This window comes from Nomascus leucogenys, chromosome 19, assembly GCF_006542625.1.
Source record: "Nomascus leucogenys isolate Asia chromosome 19, Asia_NLE_v1, whole genome shotgun sequence".
In the NCBI taxonomy this organism is placed as follows: Eukaryota; Metazoa; Chordata; class Mammalia; order Primates; family Hylobatidae; genus Nomascus; species Nomascus leucogenys.
Window position 1 is genome coordinate 8304641 of NC_044399.1, and position 21648 is coordinate 8326288.

Consider the following 21648-nt stretch of genomic DNA (forward strand, 5'->3'; position numbering starts at 1 on the left):
ATGCCCTAAATAATGTATAGAAATAACACTGCTTGAATAATTTAAAAATAACAGGTCTATTAACGTCATAAATTAGATGTCCATAGTGTCTGTACAGCAAATTGCTACTTCAATGAAATGGAAAATGGCTACTATTCTGAAGCACCCTTAGAACTTATTCAACTGTTCTTTAAACATCAAAATAAAGTACCAAAATAAAGAATGTTGTTATCCTATCGCAAAATCATTCTGACCATATCATCCTGGGTAAAAGATTGGCTGTGCAGTGTCAAAACAGAAATTTAAAGCACTATCTTCATGAAAACTACTTAAATTCATTTTTTAAAAAACCACTATCATTCCGCTTTAAATGCCAGAAATAAAGTTTTAGACTAAAATATTTCAATGGTTGTCTAAAATGCTGCAATAAATACTAGACAGAAAATTTTTAGTCTTTATTTTACTCCCTTTCTTACTAAATGTTAAAAAAAAAAACTCTCAAATGATCCAGACAAAAGATTTCAGCTCAACACATAATTGCAAGAAAATTACAATAATTGTACCAATTAAAACCATCTTGAATGAACAGTGTGTCATCTTAATGTTCCCGTGGTTTGCAGAGGGGTCTATTTAATTCGCTGAAATTGCTTTCCAGTGCTAGTATCAAATGTCATTTGTTAAAAGTTGAACAATTTAGAAAATAATTTAACAACACAATTTCACCAAACACCAAGAACCAACATTTTCTTTTTCACCTGAATAAAGCCAGCAGATGTGTCATCAAATTGCAATAAAAATAAATGAGGCTTTTTATGGATTAAAAAAATAAATTTTACTACTAGCGTTAAAAATATTATTTTCTGATTGTTTTTACCAAATCAGATTTCTTTAATACAACAAATGAATATCAATTACATACTGCTGCTTTTTGTCGGCTGTAAATAAAACTTTCTCTTATTCAAATGACAAGCAATAGCATCAAAGAACTCAACTACAGTTAACTAGAAACATAGTCATCTAGATTATTCTTACATATTTTAATATCTGGCTTTTCAATATGTTGATCAAAGTGTCTTCCTATAGTTTTTCATTCCAAATCCTTATTATATATAATTATTTTAAGTCAATTCGTACGAATTATCAACGATTGCTTACTATAGTTTTTCTCTTCCTTAGACTAGCTACAAAGTATTCTTTGTAAGTAGTTGCAGGCATTTAAGACTTAAATATACTTATTTCACCAGAAAGAGAAGAAAAGCATCTCAAAATCACCCCAAATCCAGCCCAGTCATAGATGGCAAGCCTGCCAAATGCCGAAGTTTAAAGTAATGAGTTGGTTTAATGGCAAAGCAAAGTTCACATCCCTCATTCTATCCCCACCTAAGACCTCTGCACTTTCCAAAGCTTCAAGAATATATAAGGCACCTAGCAAAGTACCTGACGTGAAGGAAGGAGGTCAGGAACACTAAGTGACTCGACCTCCTTAAGTAAGGACCCATGTGAGACAACTAGTTCTCCTGTGCCCAAGTTTACAAATTTCTTGAAATCTAGAAATACATTCCTGGAGTAATATACTACTCCTAAACAATACCAATTCAGACAGGGTCTAAGAATCTAAAGCAGCCACAAATTCCTTCCACTACTGTTTCTTAAGCCATCGCTCCACAGTTCCTAAACGAAGGCTTATTCTTTTTCATGACACATTTTTATTTACACACAAATGATAACAACAACAATCTCGAGGATAGATGAGAGTGTCAAGGGATTACCTGTTTACATTAAATAGGGCTTTATGTATAAATATAACATGCGAAAAATAAACCTCATTATATTGCTATGAATTATTATGAAGCACTTAAATCTTTTTAAAAGTTAAGTTTTAACCGCTTAACAAGCATTCATAATTATACAGCACCTGTATTATAATACAAACGTTTATTCACAAAATAAAACCTTGTATGTACAATAAAATATTGTACTACAGAACCAAGAGAAAAACGAATCATGCATCTCACAATAAGATGATTTGTAAAACCTCAAAGACCAGATGCAATTCAGTACCACTTCTCAATAGGCAGACAGTAATTATATATCACTGCATCTACTAGAACACCTACTTGATACAGCATACAGGTTTAAACCACTAAACTACTTTCACATAAATTAAACAGCAAAACCTAGAAGAGCTCAAATCTGTGGACTAATAAAACAACATCTATAATTCTAAAACCAGTTATTTACTTAGAAAACATTAAATGTGTACATAAAAAATAGGAACTAGAAAGATAGGAAAACCATATACTGACAATACTCTAAGGAAATAAAAGTTATCTGAAATCTTAGAAGTTTTAATATATAAACTATACACTAACGCTGGGCACAGTGGTTCACACCTGTAATCTCAGCACTTTGGGCGGCCAAGACAGGAGAAATGCTTGAGCCCAGGAGTTTAAGACCAGCCTGGGCAACACTGCAATTCCCTGCCTCTACAAAAAATAAAAAGAAAGAGCCAGGCATCTTGGTGCACGCCTACAGTCCCAGCTACTTGGGAGACTGAGATGGGAGGATGACTTGAGTCCAGGAGTTTGAGGCTACAGTGAGCTATGATTGTGCCACTGTGCTCCAACCTGGGTGATAGAGAGAGATCCTGTTTCTAAAAAATTTAAAAAAATTTTAAATAAACTTTATATACCTGAAAAAGGAAAAGTATGTCCAAACAAAGCCATAGATTTTACATGACAGAATATATACCTGTGCTAATACAACTCCAAAATTATAATGGAATTAAAAAGAATGATTAAATCCAGAAGTACACATTTTATACATATTATTTTGTATTGTCTGCTTTATATGCATTTTTTTTTAACTCAACCTAAAATAAAGTAAAATACAAAGAGATCAAAAAAGGTACCTTTCGTAGATGGTTTTTAATGTCATTTGATCTGGAATACCTTCAGTCTCTTCCAAATATAATATGAGCCATGAGGTCCGGTATGGCCACTGCTCGGTAAGGTTGATCCAGCTAGCAAGCCTGTCCCAGTTGAAACTTATCTGATTGGCTCTCAGTAATCGCCCTTTTAAAAAATACAGAAACATTTTAAAATTAATAGATGTGTAATAGTATGTTAAGTAAAACATTTAGTATATCCACAAATATTTTAAATTTCTAAAATTTACCATTCAATTTATACTACAAATTCAAATCTAGTACTGCCATGGCTTCTAAAATCCAAAGAGCTGCATTAAGTAAAGCTTTTAGGGCTTAAACATAATTTTAATTCTAAAGCAATTTTTTGGTTGTTTGATTTGCCACTGGTGAGATATACTTCTTTGACCACATACATGCAGGCAAACATCTTTCAGAACTGTGTCACACAGTTCAACGCCACCCACAATCATTGAGCAGAACATCCATTCACCCACAATGGACCCCAATCTTCTAAAGTGCCATCTGCTGAGATCCTATTGATGGACTATAAACAGATCCAAATATGCCAGTCCATTCTCGTTGTATTATAGATGAATGGGCAATCCCACAGGCTTTCATTTTCACATACTAAGGGTGGTCTATGCAAGTAACCAACCAACTGAGTTGTAGTGTTTCTAATATTTATTATTTATGTATTTTAAAACAACCCTGTCTATTGCTGGGATTTTCTGAGGACTCTGATTTGCTGTTCTACCACTAGGCTTGTGTACATGTAGACAGTTGCAATCCTCAAACTTTCAGAACGGATGCCTTGGTTCATTGTATCATGTTTCACCATGATTTGGTAGAAATTCTGAGCTGCTGATAACTGTTGTTAAATTTTCAAACGTTGTCAATTTTACTTCATCATTATCAATTTTGTTTGTACGTAGACTAAGATAGACCTATTTGTTTTAGTTCCAATATGAGTTATTCCTTTCCCTACTACTAATAGATATATAGATATAGATATATAGATAGATATAGATATACATATAAATATAGACATATAAGCCCCAATCCAGTTCTTTCTATATCACCAGGCCCTCACTTCCTCAGCAAATCTGCTCATACATAGAAATTATATTTTCATGGCTGGATTCCTTTTCCCTGGAAGGTGAGATATGAGCATCTGATGGAGATATGGCTAGGTTGGAGATACACACACAGCGCTGTGTGAAGAGAAAATGAGCACCAAATCTAGAAGCGGCAGTTAAGGGAAGGTTTCCTTAAGAATATAACTACTAAAAAGAAAAAGACAAAAAAAAAAAGGATGTAACCAACCACTAGAACTAAGCGATGAAGGACGAACCCAAGTTAGTCTGGTTGGAAGGCATGGGCTGGCAGAGACAAGGGAAGCAGAGTGAGGACATTCAGACAAAAGGAACAGCAAATGCACCATGCATGCATGCAAAGTCATGAAGGAACCGGTAGACAGAGAGAACTGGAAAACTATTTTAAAAGTGTGAGTGAATAGGCCGGGCGTGGTGGCTCACACCTGTAATCCCAGCACTTTGGGAGGCAGAGGTGGGAGGATCATTTGAGGTCAGGAGTTCAAGACCAGCCTGGCCAACATGGTGAAACCCTGCCTCTACTGAAAATACAAAAATTAGCCGAGCGTGGTGGCAGGCGCCTGTAGTCCCAGATACTCGAGAGGCTGAGGCAGGAGAATCACTTGAACCTGGGAGGTGGAGGTTACAGTGAGCCAAGATCACATCACCGCACTCTAGCCTGGAGGACAGAGACTATCTCAAAAAAAAATAAAGTATGAGTGAATAAAAATAAATATTCTATCCTAAGAATATATCTAACCTATAATGAGTGAATAAAAATAAATATTCTATCCTAAGAATATATCTAGCCTATAATTAGCTAAAAAATAAAGCAATATCAAAAGAAAATTCTGAACAACGAATATGCCTAAGATAATTTTTTAATCTTATCTTCCAAAATAATCCAATAAAACAAATTTGAAATAAAGTACACTTAATAGAGCACAATTTTTAATTAGGAAACCACTCAACTACTTATCAATATTTATCTACTAAAACCTCAAATTCTTTTCCGATATTAATCTCTCTATTGAATGACTTTCCTAATAGCAACAACTATTTGCATGGTGTTCAGCGGGTAACATACACTTTTGCATACATGGGAATTGGGGATTCAAGAGGCTAAGCAACATGCCTAGGACTCAAACCCAAGTCTTTTGCCTTCAAATTCTATCCTTTCCAATAAAACATATTTCCCTACACACTTCCAACTAATGTTACCCAATGAAATGGAAAACATCACAAAAAAAAGAAATCTAAATTTCATTAAATACACAGACTTAAATCTGTAAGTTATTTTTCAACATAGCACTTTTAGGCAATGAAACTAATGGCGTTAGGGGCTTTTATAAAATGAAAATTTTACTGAGAAATTTTTCATGGGCAGAGCTATATTTGATGAGACATAAAAGACAAATATCTCTGATTTAACAATTAGTCTACTGTACAGTCAGACTAATATTAGAGAAATTCTTATATTTGAAAGGTGGCTTTAGGAAGATATTTTCTTTCTACTCTGAAATGTGTAAACATCCTTATTTTAAAAATGTGTATCTCAGTATCAATTATTAAATGATGTTAATTTGGTCCTCTTTGGAGTGTCTGAAAATGTCTAAATATAATCCAAAATCCTTCCTATGGATTTGGGGCCTGTAAGGCTCAAAGTGAACTACCCAGGGGCTAGTTTTTTTTGTTTGTTTGTTTGTTTGTTTTAAGATGGAGTCTCACTCTGTCACTCACGCTGGAGTGCAGTGGCGCAATCTCGGCTCACTGCAAATTCTGCCTCCTGGTCCAAGCAATTCTCCTGCCTCAGCCTCCTGAGTAGCTGGGATTACAGATATGTACCACCACACCTGCTAATTTTTGTATTTTTCGTAGAGACAGGGTTTCATCATGTTGGCCAGGCTGGTCTTGAACTCCTGAGCTCAGGTGATCCACCTGCCTCGGCCTCCCAAAGTGCTGAGATTAGAGGCATGAGCCTGTGCGCCCAGCCAGTGGCTAGTTCTTTAACATCACTTCCCAGCATTCTCTTTTGATCCGCAAAGTGCAACCACACTGGCCTCCAGCTGTTCCTGGAATTCCACCCCAGAGCCTTCACAATTGTTCTTCCTCCAGTTAAGATGCTTTTCTCAAGACAGATATAAAACTCAGTTCCCACTTCATTCAGGTCTGTTAGTCATTCAACAACAGTGTCCTAGACATTGTTCTGGGTACTGAGAAAACAGCAGTAAGAAAGATAGATAGAATGCCGGGCGCACTGGCTCCTGCCTGTAATCCCAGCACTTTGGGAGGCCAAGGCGGGTGAATCAGGAGTTCGAGACCAGCCTGACCAACATGGAGAAACCCTGTCTCTACTAAAAATACAAAAATTAGACGGGCGTGGTGGCACATGCCTGTAATCCCAGCTACTCGGGAGGCTGGGGCAGGAGAATCGCTTGAACCCGGGAGGCGGAGGTTGCAGTGAGCTGAGATCGTGCCACTGCACTCCAGCCTGGGCGACAGGGCGAGACTCTGTCTCAAAAAAAAAAAAAAAAAAAAAAAAAAAAAAAAAAAAAAGATAGATAGAAAACCTTTGCCAGGTGGATTTTACATTCTACTGAGGGGAAACAGACAGAAACCAAAGAAACAAACAAACAAAAAAGTAAACGATGTAGTGAATTAGAGGTGATTTTGTCTGTTGAGTAAAATAAAGCAGGGAAGGGGTAACGCAAGGCATACCAAAGAAGATGTCATTTTATACGAGATGGTGAGGGAAGATCTTGTAGAAAAGCTGACATTTAAGCAAAGACTTAAAAGGAAGTGAGAAACCCCATGATGCATATATCCAAAGAACAATCTGTACAGGCAGAAGAAATAGCAATTGCAGGAGGAGCCTTTTGATGGGAGCATGTCTGACATTTTCAAGGAACAGCAAAGAAGTCAGTAAGGGATGGAGGAGGAGAACGGTGGGAGATGAGGTCAGAAGGAGGAAGGGGATGCAGAAAGGCACATCATAAAGGTCTCTGTAGGAAACTATAAGGACTCAGATTTTTGTTTTCAGTGAAATGACACATTACAGAGTTCAGAGCAGAGAATAACATGACTGGCTTCTATTTTAAAAGAATCACTGTGGCTGCCATATGGAGAATAAGCTGTAGAGAGAAAAAGACAGGAGTAGAGACCAGTTAGACTATTTCCATAATTAATAAAGGTAGAACATGATAACGTACCTGATGAGGGTGGTATGCTAGAAATGGTGAACGGTGCTCATATTCTGGAAATAGACTGAAGACAGTGCTACAGAATTTACTAGCAGATTGGTGGTGGTATATGAAAGAAAGATCAAGATTTTCTTACTTAAGGAACTGGAAAAGACTTGGATTAACAGATAGGAAAGACATGGATGGATGAAGTTTGAGTCAGAGAATCAAACGTTCACTTGTGGACATACTATGTGTCAGAGATATATTGACACCATTAGATGTCAAACAAGCCACTGAAGAGCTATAAGGCTGAAGATTTGAGAGTCGCTGGCACATAGATGGCATTTAAGCCTTTCAGAGTAAATGCGGTCACCAAGGTACAGGTCTAGATAGAAAAGGAGAACTCCAAGAAACGCTCCCAAGAGCATTCCAATGCTAAATGGTAAAAGGAGATGAAGAATAACCACCAGCACAGAAGGAGGAAATCCAGTCGGTGTGGCATTCTGGAAGCCAAAGGAAGAAAAATTTTTCAAAGAGGAAGAGTGATCAACACACTGTCAAACGCCACTAATGGGATCAAATAAGATGAGCACTGGCCTGGCCACTGAATTTTATAACATGGAAGCCATTGGTGACCTTGAAAATGCGATTTTACTGAACTGAGAGCAAGAGATTATTGGAATAGGTTAGAGAAAACAGAGGGAGATGAATATAAGACACAGGGACAGACAAGTCTTTTGAGGAGCTTTGCTGAGAAATTGGGTAGTAGCTAGAGGCAGAAGGTACAGTCAAGAGCAGCTTTTCTTGGGAAGGGAGAAACAATCTGTGTGTTGATGGGAGTAATTTTCGAGTGAGAAGGAGGGCCATCTCCTGTTCAGTCTTGTTTTCCCGACACACATCATTCTGTGACGTTATATCTTTTGGTTTTCGCTATTAGGGCAGAGACTTTATCTTGTTCACTGCTTATCTCCACAATGCCCAGAAATGTTATCTGACATAAGGTAGACACTCGCTACACATTTGTTAAATGAATACATATATGTTGATAACATACTAAAACATTCCCATTGTTGAACATAAATACAGTGAGGCTTGAGAACTCACTTAAAGGAACTTAAGTACCAAAAATATTGTAAGTATATTAGATACAACCGCACTTGGAATACAGTTCACAGCATGAACCCCAACAATATAATGCACAATTCTAGTATAACTATCATAATAGATTAACACTAGTAAATATTACAAAGTACCAATCAATACCCTGCAAAGATACATATATTTTACAAACTAAATTACAAGTATTTATGTAGTTGCCCTGAAGCTATGAGCAAGCAGGACTTCACAAGGCAGAATTCCATGCAGGGACTTCAGGCACAGGGCAATAATCCTCAATTTTATTGTCAATATTTTTTATTCAAAATATCATATGAAAATTAAAAAAATAGCATATAACATCTGAATTTCAACATTTTAAATTATAAGTTTATACTCAGTAATACAAATTAGAATAAAATTATCTTTACAGCAAAAGAAAACTTAAACTTGAAGTAAAAGATTTTTTAAATCATGAAGTTTTAAAATAATGGTACACAGCCGACAGTTGATAATATTAGTTCTGACTTTTCATTGTCAAAACTAAAACTGACTTCATTAAGTGCACTTAATACAAACAAAGCCAGTATTCAGCAATGTAAACATATACACACAATACATACCTTTGTTTCTGAAATTAAATGGTTTTGTGAATGTTAAAGCTTATTATCTATCATAGACAATAAAAGACAAAAGTCACCTGTCACAGAAACAATATTAAGTAATCTTCTCATGGTCTGGGGACTGATGTCACTGAACCAGTCCTCGGTAACCAGCAGTTTTGTAAGATCAAAGGACATCTGGCGAGTGATGGTCCTCTGCATCTGCCTCCTTCGGTAAGTGTCCTGAAACAGCACATCGTCAGTGAGAAGGAACCCACGTGTCCTGTCTAGGAACTTAAGGCTTTTTGAGATGTTAATAAATATTTATAACAACAAAAAATCCAAAGTTTTAGTGAAAGAGGAGTATCATACAGTAATAAATTATTATTATCCGTGAGGTAGAATCTTTACAAAGCAATTGTAAAGTCGTATCACAGCAACTGCATGAAATGCTATGGTTTAGCTTCAGATGCATTTTAAGTTACAGTGGTACAGTTAGAGGAAGCTCAATGCCTTTAAGATTATAAGTAAGCAGAACTGTGTAAAGAGAATGATACTCAAACTCCATGGGGTCTGGCTATTTATAGGAACCCTTAAATAATAAAGCAAATAAGCCCTTGTCTGGTTTTAAGGATTCAGCATTTTGATTTTTAGGTTATTATTATTATTAGACAGGGTCTCTCTCTGCCACCCAGGCTGGAGTACAGTAGGGCAATCATAGCTCACTGCAACCTGGATGTTCTGGGCTTGGGCAATCCTCCCACCTCAGCCTTCTGAGCAGCTGGGACTACAGGCATGCACCACCACATCCAGCTAATTTGTTTATTTTTATTTTATGTAGAGGATGTCACTATGTTGCCCAGGCTGGTCTTGAACTCCTGGTCTCAAGTGATCCTCCCACTTCATCCTCCCGAAGTGCTAGGATTACAAGCATGAGCACTGCACCTGGCCTGATGTTTAGGTTATTTTAAAGTATGTGAAAACTACGTCAAAGGGACAGCCGCTCTAACTATCCTCACATCTCCATATGAACGAAAGGCACTCTACAGGGTGGGTGGGCTAAAGGAATTCCATCTCATAAGAGGAGGAACAGGTACAACCAAGGTGTGCTCTTGTCTAAGGTCCCGAAGCACAGGAAGGATGGATGCAACCATGGGGCACCCAACGGTGCCAGGCAAGAAATTAAAAATGGTAAGTTATATGCGCCTCTGAATTTAGTGCTGTCAACTGTCATTCATCATATTAACTTTGCATCCATATCTGTAAAGGGTAGAGGCATAAAATCAAAATGTCACTGAAGACATTTTTTTAAAAAGTAAAACATCCAAACTTAATGGTAGCAGACCAGAAAAAAACACAATGTCAATACTAGCCCAAATTCACTGAGTGTGAGTGGCATTGTCACAACTGCCCTGCAAGTGAGTATCTTCCTGTCGTATGCATACAGACATATACACAGAACATGCCCTTGTTCCATACAAATAAGATGGGGAGGTCAGGGACAACCAATGTGTTGGAGAAACCCCCAGTGGCTGGGAAGGACACAAATTACTATGTGGTAGAGAAAAAAGAGTGAGCATCCCACAAGCACTTAGGGAAGGCCAGCCAACAGGAAGACAAAGCCAGGAGTTTTCTCACACTACAAACCTTTCTCCCCTACTGCTATGGTGGCAACAGGCATAGCTCAACCTGACCAGGAATGAACAGAGTGGTTCTCAACCCCGGATGAAATCATTTGGCAAGGTTTAAAGATCTCAGGGATCAGGAGCAGCACCTGGGCTGAGAACAGGTTGGGACCCCTATACGAAGTACAGTTGTTAGGGTTCTAGGTGTGGACATTCCCTGAAACACATGAAGCTGAAAGGAAATTCAATGATAATGTTTATTTGAAGTATTTAATGCAATATTTACAAAGTATTACTTAAGTGGCATCATCTTAATTTTATTTGTATTCGAATAAATAGCAATACAAACATACAGCTTGAAGCCAATGGCATCTTACCCGTCTATTGAGGGCTGTCTTGCTACCAAGTTTTGTCATCTCCCCAAGGCTGTTCTGTGAAACTCTTCTATCAGCATCTTCCTGTATCCCTTAAATAATTTATCAAGACAGCATCACTTACACCAAAATTCTGTTGTATATGATATTTAAAGAAATGTGAAATAACATTTTTCAAGGTAAAAAGGAGAGTCGCCATAAAGAAACTACAAACTATTTCAAACTCAAAGTACTTTAGGAGCCTGAGCTTTACCTGTAGTATCTGAGCATGGAACGTCTCCATTTGTTGCTGAAGTTACGAGAAATTTTCTTGCATTGCTTAGTCCACGACTATTAAGGAACACAGGCAAATGCACTATGTTGCGCATGTAGTCATGGCCATTTATATTTGAATCCCGAAGCACACTATTGAGGTTCTGGTTAATTGCCTTTATGATAATATGTGGATCACTTGCAAAAATGGCAATGAACGGGCCTTTCGAAAACAGAACTCGGACCTGTGGTAGAAGAAATGTACAGTTGTGACATACATTTTAAATTGTCCAAAAGAATAAGGCATCTCTTCAAAATATGTGCTATCTTTTGGTGACGATATTTCTAAACTACTGTTTCTTTTTCATCAAAACTTATTCTGCACAAAAGCAAATTTTACTGACAGCTCAATCTAGGTTTGTTGTCATCTGACATAGATAAAACCTACAAAGAAAATTAATATTGTCTTTCTTTCAGACATTTACAGTCTGCTAAAGAGGTAAATCAATGCACATAAGAAACATTCATGAATACAGATGCTCTATTCATTTTTCTCACAGTGCCATTAAGCTAAAATTATTTAAATCTCTTTGTGACTAAACATTTATTCTTGCTACGTTTCTGCATAAAGAATGGTTGTTTTTACCAAAGAAAAATCACAAAATAGGTACTCAAACAAAAACCAATTCCATTCTATTTTCAGATATTTGTGAAGTCACACATTCTCTCAAGTGCCACAACATAACAATGGCGGCTTTTGAGGCGGCGCAAACGTACAGTGTCCAGCATCTGAAGGACTTTGTCCTGCTCACAGGCATCTAATCCATCGATGATGACCACCAGCCTTGTCTGATTCTGAGTGAAGCTGTCAATGGTTTTTGCCATCCTGGCCATCAATTCCACTTCACATTTAAGAACCTGTATTGCAAAGGAAGGTATAGAAAGCACTGAAGGAAGATCCAAGAAGCTTAAACCTATTTCTTAGAAAGCGTGGTAGAAAGTCATCTAATGGGAACAGAAGACATTCAAAGTCCTGGCTGCCAGTTGTGGTTCCACTTAAGAGCAAGTGCTTCACAATTTACTAAGTGACTACACATAAATTACAGCAGCTGATCCTCAGAATGACACTGTGGGACAGACACTACCATATCTGTTCTAAAAAGAACAAACCGGGTTGAGTGACTAACTTGCCAAGATCAGAGGCTCTGAATATGAAAAGATTTATATCTGGATGCAAATCCAAATCATCGAAGCACTACACTGCTGCTGGCTCCCTGATGGCATCTGACCTTGACCACAGGAATGAGCTGCAGAATTCTATAAAGTCCCTTTCACTTTGAAAAACAAAATCCTGTATTATTTATTTTGGTGGTTCAATTTGCTATTTTTAAAAACAGATCTCTTTACTGGGCTCTAGAGGAACTTATATTATTAGATAGTAGTTGCTAACTCTTTTGAATAACTTATAAAAGTCTATTTTATAAAAACATGCTACTGTTATGATGTTTCTCACTTCAAATATGTATTTCCACTGGAAAAATCTGGAATAGAACTCAAAATAAATAAAAGGACTGCTGGTTTCTGGTTCTACATATATGTAAACACTTTGGAAGTGGCCACTCCTTGATTATGTACGCTTATATATGTGTATGTGTGTGGGAGTGTGTGTGTGTATAATGTACATATTATGTATGCTTATATATGTAAATGAAATTAATGACAACAATGACACAAGGGATGGGAGAGAGGAATTAGGATTATTTTGCTATTATAAGATAAACTACCTGAGAAGTGATATAGTATTACTTGAAAGTGGGCTTGGATTACTTGTAAATGCATATTGCAAACTCTGGGGCAACCACTCAAAAAAAAAAAGTTTAAAAAAAAGTACAACTGATATGCTAAAGCAAGGTGAGAAAATGGAATCATATAAAATGCTCAATAAAAGCATAAAAGACAAAAAGAAGAGTAGAAGACAAAAATAGGAACAAAAATCAAGCAACAAATAGAAAACAGTAACAAATACGATAGATATTAATCCATCAAAATCAATTATCCCTTTGAGTGTCAGTGTTCTAAAGATACCAATTAAAAGAAAGCGATGTCAGAGATGATCAAAAAACAAGAGCTAATTGTATGCTACTACAAGAAACCCACCTTACATAAAAAGACATGTAGATTAAAAGTAAATGAATGGAGAAAGCTATACCAACACCAATCAAAAGAGAGTGGGAGTAACTATATTAATTTCAGACAGACAGAGTAGACTTCAAAGCAAGAAAGTAACTGGGATTAAAGGGGGGCATTACATAACAACAAAGGAGCTGATTCTCTAAGGAGACATAATAATCCTAAACATTTATATATCTAAGAAAGGAGAATCAAAATATGTAAGACAAAAGCTGACAGAACTGCAAGAAGAAATAGATAAATCCACTATCACAGCCTGAGACCTCAATACCATTCTATAAGGACAGATGCAGCAGTCAGAAAACCAGTAAGGACGTAGTTCAGCTCAACAACACCATCAATCAACTGGGTATAACTGACACCTACATTTACTTCATCCAAAAAAAGAAAAAAAAACAGAATACACATTCTTTTCCAACTCACATAAAGCATTCACCAAGATGGACCACATTCTGAGCCGTAAAACACACCATAACAAATTTAAAATAGAAATCTTGCATACAGTGTCTTCCCTCAGTGGAATTAAACCAGAAATCAAAAACAGAACGATAATTGGAAAATCCCAAAACATGTAGAGATTTTAAAACACACTTCCAAATAACACATGGGTCAAAGAAAAAATTCTCAAGAGAAATTTTAAAATATTTTGAACTAAATAAAAATGGAAACACAACTTATCAAAATTTGTGGGACGCAGCAAAAGAACAGCTAAGAAGAAAATTTATAGCACTGAATGCATATATTAGTAAAAAAGAAAGATATAAAATCAGTAACCTGGCTGGGTGCAGTGGCTCATGCCTATAATCCCAGCACTTTGGGAGGCCAAGGTGGGTGGATCGCTTGAGCTCAGGAGTTCGAGACCAGTGTGGGCAACACGGTGAAACCCTATATCTACAGAAATTAGCCAGGCATCATGTGGCATGTAGCCTGTGGTCCCAGCTACTCGGCAGGCTGAGGTGGGAGGATCCCTTGAGCCCAGGGGGCAGAGATTCCAGCAAGCTGGGATCGCACCACTGCACTATAGCCTGGGTGACAGAGTGAGACTCTGTCTCAAAAAATAAATAAATAAAAATAAAATTAAATTAAAAATCTAAGCTTCCACCTCAGGAAACTAGAAAAAGAGCAAATTAAATCCAAAGTAATCAGAAGAAAAGAAATAATAAAAACTAAAACAGAAATAAAACAATGAAACCAAAAGCTAGTTAGTTCAAAAGATAAACACAATCAATAAGCCTTGGACTAACTAAGATGAAAGAAGAGGAAACACAAATTCAGAAAAACAACAAATGAAACAGAGGCTATCACTTTAGACCTCACGGACAAAAACAGGATAATGAAGGGATACTACGAACAACTCTATGCCCACAAATTTGGTAAATTAGATAAACAGACCAGTTCTTTCAAAGACATAATTTGCCAAAATTCACAAGAACAGGCCTATATCTATTGAAGAAATTGCATCAATAATAATTTTTCAAAACAGAAAGCACCAAGCCCAGAAGCGTTCACTAATGAAGTCTACCAAGCACTTACAGAAGAAATTATATCAACTCTATATAGGATCTTTCAGAAGACAGAAGCAAAGGGAATGCTTCCTAACTCATTCTATGAAGTCAGCATCACCCTAATACCCAAACCAGACAAAGTCACGACAAGAAAAGCAAACTACAGACCAATAAATATCTCATGAGCATAGATGCAAAAAACCTCAACAAAATATTAGCAAATCATATACAAAATGTATAAAAAGAATTATACACCACAATCAAGTGAGATTTATGCCAGGTAGGTAGGGTCGGTTCCACATTCAAAAATCAGTTAATGTAATCCATCACATCAACAGACTAGGCTGGGCACAATGGCTCACACCTGTAATCCCAGCACTTTGGGAGGCCGAGGAGGGAGAGTGGATCACCAGAGGTCAGGAGTTCAAGACCAGCCTGATCAACATGGGTGAATAATCTCACCTACTTGGGAGGCTGAGGCAGGAGAATCACTTGAACCCGGAAGCAGAGGTTGTAGTGAGCTGAGATGGCACCACTGCACTCCAGCCTGGGCAACAAGAGTAAAACTCTGTCTCAAAAAAAAAACAAAAAAAACAAAAAAACAGGCTAAAGAAGAAAGATCACATGATTACATAATTAGATAAAGAAAAAGCATTTGACAAAATCCAACACCATTTATGGTAGAAACTCTCAGTAAACTAGAAATAGAGAGGAACTTCTTCAACTTGATACAGAATATCTGTAGTTAACATCATACTTAATGGTGAGAACATGAGAACATCTATTAAGATCAGGAACGAGGCAAGATCGTCCCTTTTCTTACCACTCCTTTTCAACATAGTACTGGAAGTCCTAACTAATGCAATAAAACAAAAAAAAGGAAATAAAAAGTATGAAGATTGGGAAGAAAGAAAGAAAACTGTCTTAGTTCACAGATGACTTGACTCTCTATGTAGAAAAACCGAAAGAATCAACAACAACAACAAAAAACTCCTGGGACTAACAAACAATTACAGCAAGGTTTCAGATTAATGCAAAAGTTGATCACTTTCCTATGTATCAGCAATGAACACGTCAAACATGAACTTAAGAACACAATTACTATCTACATTAACACTGCAAAAAATGAAATAGGTACAAATCTAACAAAATATGTATAAGACCTATATGAGAAAAACTACAAAACTCTTCAAAGAAATCAAGGAAGAACTAAATAAATGAAGATATTCCATGTTCATGGATAGGAAGACTCAATACTTGACCTAAAGATTTAATGCAATCTCAATGAAAATCCCAGCAAGTTATTTAAGGTGAATCAAAAGTTCATATGAGGAGAAAAAGACCCAGAATAGCCAACACAATATTGAAGGAGAAGAACAAAATAGGAGGACTGACACTACCCAACTTCAAGAAAATAAAGCTAGAGTAATCAAACAGTGTGGTATGGGCAAACGAATGGACAAAGAGAAAAGAGAGCCCAGAAACAGACCTACACAAATATAGTCAATTGATCTTTGACAAGCGACAAAGGCAATACAATGCAAGAAATAGTCTTTTTAACAAATGGTGCTGGAACAACTGGAAACAAAAAAAAAAAAAGAAAAGGGAAGAAAAGAAGCAAGGAAGCAAGAATGCAAGAAAGAAAGCAAGAAAGCAAGCAAGAAAGAAAAGAATCTAGACACATTCACCCTTCACAAAAATTAACTCAAAATAACGCACACACCTAAATGTAAAAGTAAAAAACACCTAGAAAATAACAGAGGATAAACTCTAGATGACCATAGGTTTGTTGTTAACTTTTTAGATAGGACACTAAAAGCAAGATCCATGAAAGAAAGAATTAATAAGCTAGACTTCGTCAAAAATGTCTGCTCTGCAAAAGACACTGTCAAGTGAATGAAAAGCAACCAAAAGAATGGGGCAAAATATTTGCAAAGAGCATATCTGATAAAGGACCATTAGCCAAAATATACAAAGAACTCTTAATACGCAACAATAAGAAAATGAACAACCTGATTGAAAAATAAGCCAAAGACCTTAACAGCCAATTCACCAAAGAAGACATACAGATAGGAAATAAGCACATGAAAATATGCTCCACGACATGTGTAATCAGGGAAATGCAAATTCAAACAATAAGATACCACTGCACACCTATCAGAATGGCCAAAATCCAGAACACCAGTAATACCAAACGGTAGTGAGGACGTGATGTGGAGCAACAGGAGCCGGTAGTGAGGACGTGATGTGGAGCAACAGGAGCCTCATTCATTTCTGGTGGGAATGCAAAATAGCCACCTCAGAAGACAGTTTGGTTGTTTCTAACAAAACGAAACAGCATATAATCTAGCAATCACACTCCTTGGTATTTGCCCAAAGGAGTTTTCAAATCCCTTATGTTCACACAAAAGCCTGTCCACAAAAGTTTATAGCAGCTTTATTCATACTTGCCAAAACTTGGAAGCAATAAAGATGTCCTTCAGTAGATAAAAGTATAAATGAACTGTGATATATCCAGACAATGGCATATTAGCCATGCTAAAAAGAAATGAGCTGGCAGATCATGAAAAGACATGAAGGGAACTTAAATGCATATGACTACGTGAAAGAAGCCAATCTGAAAAGACTACACATGTATGATTCAACTATATGACATTCTGGAAAGGACAAAACTATGGTGATAGTAAAAAGAAATGGTAGCCAGGGGTTAGGGAGGAGGGTGGAGGGAGGGGTGAACAGGTGTGAAGAGGTGAAGCACAGAAGATCTTGAGGGCAATAAATCCACTCTGCATAAGACTATAATGGTGGATACATGTTATATATTTGTCCAAGCCCACAGAATGTACCACACCAAGAGTGAACCCTAATGTAAACTATGGATGCTGGGTGATTATGATGTGTCAACCTAAGTTCATCAACTGTAACAAATGTACTGCTCTGGTGGGTAATGGTGCCAATTGGGGAGTCTGTGTATGTGTGGGGAAAGTGGGTATACGGGATATCTTTGCACCTCCCTCTAAATTTTACTGTGAACTTAAAACTACCTTAAATTATAGTCTTGAATGAACGAATGAATGAATGAACAAATTAACTAAACTAAAATAAATGCAACACTTTAACATTTAGAGAGTGTACTTCCTAAAGCCCAAATGAGCATGGCAGTGGCAGCATATTCACATTACAATTTTTTCTAATAACCAGTGAGTGCTTACTTTCATGAATCCTTCACTTTTCAATTTGTGCAGTTTGGAGGCTGCATTATGGAGGCGTTTTCTTTGGGAATTCAGGAGCGAGTCCAGCACTTGCCACCATGTACGACAGTTCAACACAAAGGCCAACCCCACTATAGATGCGATTGATATGAGGACAGCATTTACAGTCAGATGCTTTGGGTCAACTCTAAATATAGCCAGAAGAGTAATTCCAGATATAATACAGCCAATGATAAAAAGGAAGATGACAAAAGATGGGAGACAACATGTTTTTTTCCATTTCTTTTTACCTGTAACGCAACAAATGGTTTTAATAATTATTAACATATCAAGTATCTAGAAAATCCTAACATTATAGTCACAGTACCTGATGAGTCTAATGTTCAAGGTGTGTTTTCATGAAAATAAACTGAACATCTATCCCAGCCCCACCCCTTACACACAAAAAAGGAAGGAAGGAAATCCTACCCTGAGTATCTTCAGTCTTGAATACTCGAAAGAGCCTGGTTGCCAAAAAGCCAAACTCTCTTTCACAAGCATCCGAGAGGGTTGCAATCATTTCAGCCAGAGAAGTTTCTCCACCTACACTGGACAGTCTATTGTAATCTGTAAACAAAAACCTAGAAGAAAAAAACAAATCAAACATTACTTTGGTATCTAAAGTAACAAACAACTTCAATGTATGTCATCTTTGCATCATTTACCCTTTATTTTCTTTGTCTCTTTCAAAATATTGTTTTTTAAATTCCAAGGAGGGAAAAGAATTTGTAATTAGGTAGCTTCCACTTCTAAAATCTTACATACTTTTCTTAGGAAAAAACAGTAACAAAAGTGAAATGTGCAGAGCCATATAAAGTAATTCTGACTAAGGACAGTCAGGGGAAAGTTACACCAGAACTTAGATGTGGAGTATCAGACACCCCAACAGATCTCATGACATAGTGGTTAAAAGGTGACACCTGTGTCATGATGCGGCCACCAAGAGTTGCACAAATAAAGTTTTCTAACACCAACAAAAGAGACTCTAACCCTGAAAAAATATTAATTACAGTCATTAAAGAATTTCAAGCCCAGTAATACCATTTAAAAACTCAAGTTTTAGAATGGCTTATTTTATTTATAGCTTCAACATCTACCAGGGATTGAGAAATAGTTGTAAAATATTCTCTTCACAATTGATCTTCAAAATTAAGTGAATTATTTGTATTCTGAGTCTCTGAATCATTATTAGTTCTGTGTTAGTTCCTTTCTCCCTTCCATCTCTAAATTAAACTCTCATCTCAGTCCAGTAGATAAGCATTGCTCTCAGAATACAATCTGTAATATACTGTGTGGTCTTGATGATGCTATTTTAATTGTTCTAACTGAAAAAAAAAAATACCACCTCATTAATTTAGACTGGTTTCCTTATTTTCTATAAAAATATTCCCCCAATTATTTTATTCTGTTTTCCTTTTAACTTTTTCACTTTTAAATCCTTTTCTTAATACTTAATTCTATATGCTAGTTATTTAAAAGTTTTCACCTTTATTTTTCTCTTATACTCAGTTTTAATATTTTATCTGGTTTGTCCTATTTATTTTCATCTTAAATTACACTTATTTTTTCTTACAATTAAAAATTTTTTCATCTTTCAATGCTTTTTTTTTTTTTTTTTTGAGCAGGGTCTCACTTTGTAGCCTAGGCTGGAGTGCAGTGGCATGATCTTGGCTCACTGTACCCTCAACCTCCCAAGCTTAAGCAGTCCTCCCACTTCAGCCTCCCAAGTAGCTAGAACTACAGGCACGCACCACCACACCCAGCTAATTTTTCTATTTTTTGTAGAGATGGGGTTTTGCCTTTACCCAGGCTTGTTTTGAACTCCTGAGCTCAAGCAATTGCCCGCTTCAGCCTCCCACAGTGCTGGGATTACAGGCGTGAGCCACCATATCTGGCCTTAATACATTTTAAATTCTTACATTGCTTACTTCCATTGAATTTCTTTTGCTTTTAACTTTCTAGCCTTTTTTTTTTTTTTCATTTTACTGTCCTCTGGAGCCCTCTACCTTTCCTTTATTCCTGGACTTAAACATTTTTCATCTTTTCTGTTTTCTCATAAATTTCCTACTTAATATGAATAATAATTTTAGATAGACATGTGAATATATTTCCTGAGCTGAGAAAAGCACAGCTCAGAGAGGGGAGCTGGGTTTCCCCAGGTTAACCGCTCACATAAGAAGGGGCCAGGTCTCCAACCGGAAGCTCTCTGGGGACCAAGGCCAGTGGCTGGACCCCTCCTCCATCCAGTGCTGTCTTCAAAGTGTTTCCAAAGGATGGTAACAGGTGACATAAGAGGGAGAAAAGGTTTATGTTCAAATAAAATTTGGTAAATAAAGTTAAACAGGTTTCTTTATGGAAAGCTGCCTCTGATCCTTTAACGTAAAAGAGGGATATATAATCTGAAGTGTTTCCCACGGTATTTGACCAGGGCATGTTTTTATTTTTGTATGTAAAAGGTTCCAGGTACCAATGTTTTTTGGAACATACATTGAGAAATTACACTCTATAAACTTTTTTCTTTTTTTTGAGACAGAGTTTCGTTCTTGTCGCCCAGGCTGGAGTGCAATGGCACGATCCTGGCTCACTGTAGCCTCTGCCTCCCAGGTTCAAGTGATTCTCCTGCTTCATCCTTCCAAGTAGCTAGGACTACAGGCATGCGCCATGATGCCCCCGCTATTTGTATTTTTAGTAGAGAAGGGGTTTCACCATGTTGGCCAGGCTGGTCTCAAACTCCTGACCTCAGGGGATCTGCCCACCTCGGCCTCCCAAAGTGCTGGGATTACAAGCGTGAGCCACCACACCCAGCCCCTATAAACTTTTTGAAGTGAAAAATATTTTTTTCTGAATCTCATTGAAGATTTCTTCTGTCAAATGGAACAACTCACCTCACAGGTAAAGCTTTAGTAGTCTGCTCTGGCAACTCAGGTGGATTCACAAACATCAATTTAAGGAGGAGTTCCAAATATCCAATATGTCTTGCCAATCTAGTGCTGAGGACCCAGGCCCAATTCCAACTCTCTCCTTCTCTTCGTCCACCAAAGTAAATGACAACTGAAATTCACAGTTTAAAAAAGTTATCCAAAGCAGTCATTAGTCAAGCAGATCTTTTCTCCAAAGATCAAATATCAAGTAATGACAGCTAAGCTTACATAGCTTTCTATGGCCCCATACTATTTCCTAACTACTCCTCAAAGAATTCCATTAACCTCACCTAAGATACAGAAGATATGAAAAATGAAAAGTAAACTGACTAAAATATGCCTTAAACAGAAACATAACTGTAGTTCAGATTCAAATGCAAATAACTTTGGATTTATCACTATTTGCAACTGGTAAAGTTGGTTATCAGTTCCTCTAACAGTAAATTTATTTCCTTTCTTGCAACTAAAGACACCCCCAAGAATAGGGATTATATTATATTTTTTTATTTTGCTTTTAGATGAAATTAAAAGTACAGACATGGTCAAAATGCTCAACAGCACACCAATGATGGCTCGGAAGCCTTCTTTTCAGAAAAAGATTTTTTTTTTTTTTTTTTTTTTTGCGGCAGAGTCTCACTCCTCAGTTGCCCAG

The 21648-nt window shown here is 36.9% G+C and overlaps 1 protein-coding gene across 13 annotated transcripts in view; it reads right to left on the reverse strand.

Annotated features, from left to right (window-relative positions):
* KIDINS220 (kinase D interacting substrate 220) overlaps window positions 1–21648 on the reverse strand; it is a 118672-nt gene that overhangs the window by 46898 nt on the left and 50126 nt on the right. For all 13 annotated transcript variants that reach the window (XM_030800749.1, XM_030800747.1, XM_030800748.1 and 10 more), the window contains exons 15-22: window positions 20961–21126; window positions 18505–18656; window positions 18037–18326; window positions 11907–12047; window positions 11131–11374; window positions 10881–10969; window positions 8977–9121; window positions 2891–3053 (exon numbers count right to left, since the gene is read on the reverse strand). In XM_030800749.1, the coding sequence (XP_030656609.1) occupies window positions 2891–3053; window positions 8977–9121; window positions 10881–10969; window positions 11131–11374; window positions 11907–12047; window positions 18037–18326; window positions 18505–18656; window positions 20961–21126 (1390 nt within the window). The remainder of the gene's footprint in view (window positions 1–2890; window positions 3054–8976; window positions 9122–10880; window positions 10970–11130; window positions 11375–11906; window positions 12048–18036; window positions 18327–18504; window positions 18657–20960; window positions 21127–21648) is intronic.